General features: G+C 39.7%; 1 protein-coding gene across 1 annotated transcript in view; it reads left to right on the top strand.

The window, feature by feature from the left end:
* The window catches only part of LOC104500709 (proprotein convertase subtilisin/kexin type 5-like), a 138,905-nt gene that overhangs the window by 49,229 nt on the left and 80,041 nt on the right, over positions 1-9,635 (top strand). The window contains exons 4-5 of the mRNA XM_010144404.1: positions 2,802-2,945; positions 5,220-5,296. Coding sequence (XP_010142706.1) covers positions 2,802-2,945; positions 5,220-5,296 — 221 coding nt within the window. The remainder of the gene's footprint in view (positions 1-2,801; positions 2,946-5,219; positions 5,297-9,635) is intronic.

Below are 9,635 nucleotides of genomic sequence, written 5' to 3'. Positions count from 1 at the left end.
TGCAAGTGAAACTAAATAATAGACGGCATCTTAGGTGCTGTGGAACAGCATTATCTCTACCATATTACACAGTATTTGAAGAGTAATTGCGTCTCCAGGGTTTACAGTGTTCCTGATAAAAACCAAATCTGATTCCTTTGAGAGAAAAGGATAATTTGATTAATCTGAAGAAAATCAAACAGTTATATGGAGGAAGGTATAGTTTGTGGTTAAATACAGGAATCTGAGATCAGATGTTGAACCAAAAAAAACCCCCTGGAATTTATCTGGTAAGACAGCATTGGAAGAGAAGAACAAAGCTAGGAAGAGAAGAGCATATATAAAGAATTGAGAGAAGGAAGAAGAGTAAGGAACAGAGGTGAAATGAAAACAAGATGCTATTTTTAGTAGGATTTGAGAATAAGTTATATATTGTGACCATAAGAACTGAACCCTTCATCTGCTGTTCAACTACTTCTGCTTGGATGCTTCTCTGCTGCCATTGCATTTTGTATCCATATGTTACATATGCTTTGATTCATAGTGGGCATCCAGTTATGCCTGCTTTGCCCCTGGACTTTATTTTAGGTGGAAAGACTTTGTTTAAACCAGCTTTCTGCTCAGTCTTGGAGCAAAGCAAGATGATTTGAGTATCGGTTTGACCTGGCACATCTCTTGAGAGAATCATCAGATCACATGGTAAAGCAAGAGATGTCTTTTGTCTCATGTTTGTCTACGTGCATGAAGCAAAGCAGCTGATGAATTAGCCCGCTTCAGCCACCTCCACAGAAGCAGTTCAGGTAAAGTAAGTGAGGGCAATGGACTGTGCCACTATTATTAAGTAAGAAAGCAGTGATTTTCTGTTGGAAAGAGCTTACAAGGGAATGGGGATTAAAAACCCGTATGCTTGCTCAGCCTGAGTAGTTTGACTGGCATGGAAGCAAAACAACCAGCTCATCCCCTAAGAAGAGGACAAGACAGTCAGCAAAGCAGTCAAAGGGTGGCGTTTCAGAGAAGGGTAAAAAAGGTCAGTGTAATGGTCCGGCAAATTTGACTGGAGGTCAGAGCCAGAAATCCTGATTGCCTGTTGCACCTCCTTCTCAGGTTTACTCTGTGGCTGGAGGCTGGTGCTTCCACCTTATTGTCTCCTTGTCTTCGTATCAGCAAAATGTGAATGGTATTAGCAGCGTTTGCAAGTATTCTCTGACACTTCAGTAACACTTTTGAAAAATGCAAGGGCACCTAGAAACAGTACACATTTTCAAGCCCCTTGTTCATAGATTAGGAAGCTTCATGTGTACAACCATGACACTCTGTGTACAAATGGCAAGTTTTGACTGTCATTAATTTCCTAAAGCCAACAGCATAGGCATTTCCGTACAATATACAGAACAAAAGCATTAAGCTTGCCCTATACATTGCTTGGAACTGGTCTCTGAAGCCCTTCAAGCTCCTTTGTGTGCAGGTAGATAGACAGTGATAGATACAGGTATTTGCAGATGCAATGGGAAGACCATGAGAGAGACTTTCTAGTATGTGCACATATACAGTGCCTAGTAATGTAATCCTAATTTAGTAATAGCAGATAATCACTGTTAAATCCTCTGGTTTGTGGATGACAGCACAGAAAAGGAGAAAAATTACCCTTTAATAGCCATCTGATGTCAGTTTGCACCCAGTACAGGTAACAGTTCTTCAGTGAGCTTACATTCAGGAGTAGAAAGATGGACAAAGTCAAGGCAGAGTGCATCCCTATGAATGTATTCCCTTACAAATTTTAGAGTGCCAAAACAGGAACCTAAATTGAGGACATGAGGTAATGGGGCCAGGAGGGAAGTGGAGCATACAGGTGTGGCCACTGTTGTTATGGTACAAGTTTCTTTTTAATTTCTTTATGTTTCCTCCCACCCTTTGCTTTTCACCTTCCCTGCAACACCTCTGAAGTGCTAATGAGGGGCTCGTTGAACTCACTCTGAAGAGAAGAGCTTTGCATGTGGGTCAGTCACTAATGAGTCATAAGAATATGCGAGGGACGTGTCTCATTGCTATGCAAGAAAGATTTCTTCCCATGAGCTAAGTGCTTTCACGTCAAGAGAGAGGCACTCATTTTTAATGCATCCTAAATGTCCTTTCTCCATCACACTGGACTTGGTTGCTCTGAAAGTTGCACCCCAGGCTGCTCTCGATCAATCTACAATTCATTAGACACCCTAAGTTGCAAGTTTTTCAGAGTGTTGTTTTGGTTACAGGTTCTTAACTGCTGCTCATCTCCTGCTGATACTGCACAAAACCTACCAAAAGCCTTCTTTTGTAGATAGAAATGAATCTGGATTCCTTTCCAGACATTCTGTCAAGAAATTGTACAGCAAATAAGCTCCAAAAAGCAAGGGGTTTCTTTTCCATGACCATTTATGTACAGCATTTGTCTACTTTTATCCACATATGGTTTGCTTTTCTGAAAAAATTTGAATAATTCAAATGTACATTTCAAATGAGTGTGCTTAACAGCCAGGAATAGTTGCTTTGTTTTATACATGGCTTCTAGTGATCCAATACATCTGGAAGCTTCTCTTTTCTATTACTTAGCATGAAGAGTAATCAGAAAGATAAATAAGCAGAACTAGCAATTTTCATTTAATTTGCCATTTATTTTTAAATCATTTTCTGTCTAAATGAAGGTGTTATCTTGTGTAGTTGTTATTCAAATCAATATCCACATGTGATGGTTTAAATGCTAATGTTAATGTAAGTAGGATATCTCAACCCCACGCTGCTCACTAATCTGCAACATCCAATGTCTTTATCGCCTTTTCTCTCCCCAGCACTGCAGTGATAACACCCACCACTGCCAATCAGATATGAATATAGTAGGTGCTTGGAAAAGAGGTTACACTGGAAAGAATGTTGTGGTCACCATCCTGGATGACGGCATCGAAAGAAACCATCCAGACTTGATGCAAAATTATGTGAGTGTCCACAGGAGTTCAGGTTTGCTACTTTGTCACCCAAATGGAAAGATGGAGGGAGGGAGGAGGGAAGCGGGAAGAAGTATACAAGGGTTTCTTCAAATGTAACACCAACAAGAAGAAGGAGGGCAGCTTTTTGGTAATCTGAGTTGTTTTAGTTAAGTCTATGGTCCATCTAAATGTTTTTAATATCTGGATGCCTCTTGTAGCAGAGTCTTGAATTTCTGAAGGACTGGCACAAATCATTGAATGCCTTTTCTCTTTTCTGTAATTATTTTACTTAATATCCTTACACTTTCAGAACTTAAAAATGGAATGCACTGGCTTTTGATTGAAGTGTGCAGCTGAAGTAAATTTTTGGCCAATACATTTAGTTCGCAAGGCAGTAGCTTTGTAATTTTAGACATAAAATGTAATTAAATTTAGACATATCCTTCCATGTATTTATCTTTAAAACCTTTGATCTTACTGCTAGAAATAATACTAAAAGGAAAAGGACATGACTTGTTATGACTCACTCAGTTAAAAACAAGTGTAGAATATCTTGGAGTCTTTCTCTTAACTCCAATGAGTCCTCTCAGAATTTGTAGTAGAGCTGTGTCCTTTGTTTTCTGTGTCCTATGTCTCATACTGCCTCAGGGGGGTTCAGTTTGCTTGTGGTTCATCACATGCAAACAACAGATGTAATGTTCCTTGAGGGGGTTGTGTAACATGAGGAGAAGCTCCGTCTTTACTGGGTGACTTCATGCGTTAGTGTCAGAGTTTGAAGCTATTCAGAGCACCAAGACCATGCTTTGCTGGAGTGAATAGTCCTGTGCGTTGGGCATAGCCATATCTGAAAGCACATGATCTTGAGGACCTTATAATTTCTCTGCAGTAAGGTGTGCAAGGTGTACATTCACATGAGTTTAGAAAACAAACATATTTGGTTGAGCCGAACTGGTGAAGATGACCAAGGCAAGGCAAGCGCAAGGCATGCATACATTGTCAGTTTCATTGCAGACACAGGTATTGTAAAAGAGCTCTGAACACTGGCTTTTTTCAAGCAAAGGTGTCATCTTAATACAGCATTGAAGAGATGTAGGTGACAAAAACATCTTTAACGACCCACCAAAAGCTACAATTGTGTCCACAGTTTAAAGCTGTATATTTTAAATTAGCCAAGCTTACATCCATATCCTTCCCCATGTTGCATGTGGAACTCAGCTTTAAAAAACATGGGGGACTGCACAAACACAAGTAACAGGCAGTTGGCCTATTTGTCAATGTATGCTTCATCCTAATGCAGCTGCATTTTTCATTTTAAACTCTTTAGTTATTTATACAAACCAAATACAATTTTACCTTGTCAATGCATGCCACGGGTTGTATTGTGCGTCACCTCATCCCAGTACTGTCCTTCCACTGAATTTAAAGCAGTTATTTATTCCCTTACTGCCTCCTGTCTCCCTGTCCTCATGCCAACAAGGAATTCCCCCAAAGTGGTACACATTTCTTGTTTATGCCAAATGCCTTCTATTTATCAGAATATTGCTGGTGTGGGTGCGAACAGGAATATATGAGGTGGATGTGGTAACTGGTTTTGAACAAAGAAGAGTAAAAAAAGATCTGCTTGCCATGTCAACACACCACATGCTACCACACTGACTAATGGGAACCATGCAAATGAGCAGCTATATAACTCTCTATATAAACTCTTTTCAGCTGTAAGAATCCTGGTAAATGTAAAATATGGAACAAAAATATGGAAATATCTTGCAAATATTTGAGACAGTTACACTCCCAGGGAAATGGAAATGCAGTTTATATTGCATTTCAAACTGTATTTTTATAACAATATTCTTAAGAAAATGATATTATTCTTATTCCTTGAAACTATGACTGAAATATCAATCATTATTATGCAGGTAATTTCTTGAAATTTGAAACATTTAGCAAAATCTCAATTTTGAGAATGAACTCAACTTCCAGAAGTCTCTTGGAAGAAATGTTAAATTCTGGTTAAATGAAATACCGCTTTCTATTTCCTCTCTGACACTGCAACTATGCTCTTTTAAACGTGTTATCCTTCTCCCTTTTCCAGAAATAAAATATGTAAATTCCATTATCATTAAATATATAATACTTTTCTAAAACATGCAGTCATTATAAATGCACAGGAACATTAGTTAACCCGGTTACTGTCTTGCAGGAACCTGCTGAAGAATGTATTCAACCACATGAGTCAATGGCTAATTAATGAAAAACTGGTTTTCTTTCTCCTGTCGGCTACAGGATTCACAGGCCAGTTTTGATGTCAATGGAAATGATTTTGACCCTATGCCTCGATATGATGCCAGCAATGAGAACAAGTAAGACACTGTGACATTCATGACATTTTCAATCTTGTTTGACAAGTAGAAAGTACCAGTTCTTCTATGAAAGTGCAGGAAACTTGATTCCTTATAAAGCAGCATGATTTGCATTCAAATCTTTGTGGAATACCTATTTATGTCTCTTCCAAGCACACTGCATGGCAGTTACTCTTTTAAAGAATCTGGAGCCATCAAAAAACACATAAAAATTAGTTGGAGAGGTCTGGGCATGTGAAATGAACCATTTTCAATTTGTTTGGGATGCAAAATATAAAGGGTGACTCATTTTTCTCAGACATCATCTCACTGAATTGTTGGGAGGTTATCATGTGTGGCAAATGTCTCGGCTTTCTGACTCTCTTGAATTTTATAGGCTTTGTGTGTTGAAGAAATACACAAGTTAAAGAAGGGGTTTTTTTGTAATAATGTCTTTTGAAGTGATGAAGGTTTTACACGTGGAGGCTTCATAGAAACCTTATAAACCTCGAAGTGGCAATTCTGCTAGATCACAATATGTATGTCACGTGACTGATTGGATATACCTCCACGAATGACGTTTTTTCTCCTTCAGACCACTGCTTTCTTGTAGTTGTCATTCCAACTCTGCTCTTTGGATGTGCTGGGGTGAAGGCTAAGGGGGACACTGGGAGGGTCACTTCACCTCAGGAAGCAGGCCACATCTCTGCCCACTTAGGTATGTGAGGGCAGTTATTTGTTGGTAACTTTTTTTTAACTATATACTTGGCAGAAAGAAATAACTTTCTGTGGAATTATGTGAATTAGAGGAAGGAGAATCCTACTAGTTGTTGACGTGCTGACTGTGTTTTGTTTTCCTAAGGTTGGTTGATTTGTTTGTTTGTTTATTTGGTTTTTATTGTGGAAAGCATTTAGTATTGTTTGCTGCAGAAGAGAGACTATAAGAGGTGAGACTGTTCCTTACACAACTGAAATGCTTTGGGGTTTGTGTTGTCTTCTCCCTACAATCCCACAAGCTTTCTCCAGAAGAATGCAGCAGGTGTGAGCTGGGAGTCAGCAGCAAAAGTTAACATTGGTTTGAGTGGAGAAACCAATTGGAGAAACCTTGGGTCACACTTTGAGGAGAAAGTCCTCTCCTGATCAACACCTTCTTCATAACAGCATGAAACCATGTACGGACAGGCTTAAGAACAGGGCCTTGTTATGCATAGCTGCCTGTTACCTATAGATCCACCCATCTTAACAGTGAATCTCAAGGAGCTGTCATAGCTGGTTTCAGCCATAGGGTGAAATAACTGTGAAAACTGAGGTAAATTCTGCCAAGTACTTGTTTGGTCAGTCAGTTTGATCCTGCCTGGTAGACCCAGATGAGAAGTGTGTAAGGATTTAGCTCTTAGAAGCTATATAAATGAGTGTAATACACACCTACTCACATCTTAGTTGTGATGACTACAAATACTGTTAACACAGGAACGTATTATATTGGTGTTAATTTGAATAACAGTAATAGTTTATTTATTTGGGACAACAATCTTGGTGTATGTTCTCTCATTCAGTTGTTCTTATTTGATATTGTTTACATGCTGCCAAATATTTTTTGTCTAGAAACAAGTACATGCAAGATCTGTTTCTTTCCCTTTTCCCTGTTAGGCATCTCTTTCTCATCCTATTTTCATACAGAAGCTCAGTTTACTGAATCTTACCTGCCTCTTCTTCATTAGAAATCTCCTAAAGCAACAGTACTGGGAGAGAATAAAAAAAATAAATTCAGTACAACCCTTTATTTTGAAATATATGAACATTCTGCACAAACAGGCTAGTTTAAGCTTAAAAAAGTTTAGTTAAAAGTGAAGTTTAAACACTGATGTGGAAGAAATGGTAAATAGACGCAGTTGCTGCATTGCCTCAGTTTAGTGACAAGCTGAGGATTTCAGAGCTAGATGCTCATATAGAAAATGCTAATACTGCACTGGAGTTGTTAGGAGATACCCTCAAGACACACGTTCTTTGAAACAGAAGAATGAATAAAAGTCTATCAATACTTACTCTTTCCAAAGCCTTCTATTTTTCTTACAGTTGAAGAATCTGTGCCATTATCTCAGTTTTCAAGTTGTCTTGTCACTGGTTTAAAATGGTTGGAGTCAGCAAACGTGCTAATAAATCTTTATGAGAGGTCTCAGGACTACAAGTGAGGTTTATAAACATGCTAGTTACCCAAAATGGATACGAACATAGCAACATAAATTGTTTACAAGCCAGAGTATGTAGGCATTGCCACTCAGCACACTGCAGCACCTAATTTGTGTGACTGACCACTTTAGCATCAGCCCCAGCTTTGAATTAGGTGACTGTGTTATAGCCCTATGCAGTGTTGGAAGAGCTGCAGCCAGATGATCACCACAAAAGGATGATCGCCTCCACCCCTTACCCCATATTTGATTTTTCTTCATTCCCCACCCTTTGTGCAGCCTTCCGGAGTGAATCATGATGAAAACTACTCTGCCAACAAGAGCAATAATAAATTGCATTTTCAGCCAGGTCAGTCAGGTAGCTTATTCAGCTCAGCCTGGGGTCAGAGAAGAGCGAGGCAGGCATGAAGAGGGAAAATGGTGCATGGCCTGAACCTCCCACTGGCAATGCCAGTGAACTAAGGTGACTGTATGATAATGCCCCAGTTACCTCTAACTGTTGTCTACAAAACTGGGTGTGATGTCCAGGCAGTTGCCAGCAGTGGCCTACAAGGAGTTTTGAGAAAAGAACGACAGTCAGCCTGGCCCTCATGAAGTTCTCCTCAGCTGAACTGCCATTTAGCATCACAGCATGTCCCTCTTTCCCACTGTCTACCACCTCCTATCCCCACATGAGCCGGGGATGCATCCTGTCTCATCTCTGCAAAGATGCTCCTGTCCGTGGAGTTGGGGCGTGGTGGGGGTACACTCAGTTTAGGTGCACTTTCAGGGATTCACCCTCTGTGGTGCTCTGAGGAGCCACATATCTCCAGCTGTGAATCACAGCTGAATCTTTTTCTTTGTCTGGGTACTGAAATCAATTCTTACACAGCATGTCTGGAGGAGGTTGGCTGCTTTCTGTTTTGTTGCTAGTTAGGATTTTATATGGGATATAAATCTGGACCAATTAATTTCTCTCCTAGGGCTTGGGGATTTGAATTTCCTATCCTGCCTCCCTGGTGAATACTCTCACAGCTCAACCACCAAGGTCCTGCAGTGAAATGTGGTGGTGGGAGGGCAGGTACTGTGCTGTACTGTGCTTCTTCAGTGTTAACAGGAGGCACAATGTTATTGTAGAGTCAGCTTTTGGACACAGAGGATATATGAAGCACGCTTTCAGTGTAAGGTTATTTGGCAGCCTCATCTCTGCTTAGCAGATACGTGATACACTGAGCCTGGTAAGCAGCACTTAAGAACCTCCAACTTACAAGACTGCCACACTTCTTCCCCTAGTTCCCACTGGACTCAAAAAGGATTGAATGACTACATAGATACTGAAAAGCACCACTTGTCTGTATTTTTATGTTTGTAAAATATGTTCAGAAATTGGGACAGGAATTCTAATTATCTAGCATACCTGGTCATTTGGCACTAGATACTCAATTTGTGCCTGGAAGTTGAGATAACTACAAGCAGGGAACATTTTGAAAGCCATGCTTTGCAAAGACGTTGTAATGCACAATCTCAATCTGTTTGATTCCTGCTTTCGGCTGTAGCAACTGGACGACATTGTATATAGTGACATTTGTCTTCCAGAAAAGGCGAGATGTACAAATGTGGCATTGTTTCGTGAAAAGATCTAGTTTAGTCTGCTTCATTTTAAAACTGACTCTTAGGATATGGAATGATAAAGAATAAAAAGAATTGCTGTAAAAATAAGCAGGTATCTCTGGGAAGCTTTGCACGCTGCTGTGAAACATCAGGGTACTGGGTCTGTTTGCTAGCTTTTCACTTTTAGTTAGTAGTGAAGGCTTTCTGTTTCTGAGGCTTATTTGTGAGGAAAAAGAAATGAGAAAAGAATTAACTGGGGTTTGTGAAGCAGCTGTAGATAACCAGAGTGGCATTTTCCGAAATTACATTTTCAAAGTTTTACTTTAAATCTTCAATTAGTTAAGAGACTAGGAGGGTGGAAAGAAACATTAGACTAATCTTTGAAGGCTTGTAGTCAAAATCAGGGTGGGACAATAGTTTCTTTAACTACTATGGTATGTAGGAGTCCTGCCAGAAGTTTACTTTGGTTTCTACAAATTGGCAGCAAATCATGAAGCTTGTAAGTGGTACAGGCCTATATTAGAGCTTCCTTTTGCTGAGAGGCTAAAGACAGCAGTCAGCTGCAGATGAAGTCATTCCTG

Source organism: Buceros rhinoceros, unplaced genomic scaffold, assembly GCF_000710305.1.
Source record: "Buceros rhinoceros silvestris isolate BGI_N320 unplaced genomic scaffold, ASM71030v1 scaffold1701, whole genome shotgun sequence".
In the NCBI taxonomy this organism is placed as follows: Eukaryota; Metazoa; Chordata; class Aves; order Bucerotiformes; family Bucerotidae; genus Buceros; species Buceros rhinoceros.
This window is presented reverse-complemented; position numbering and strand designations above follow the sequence as displayed.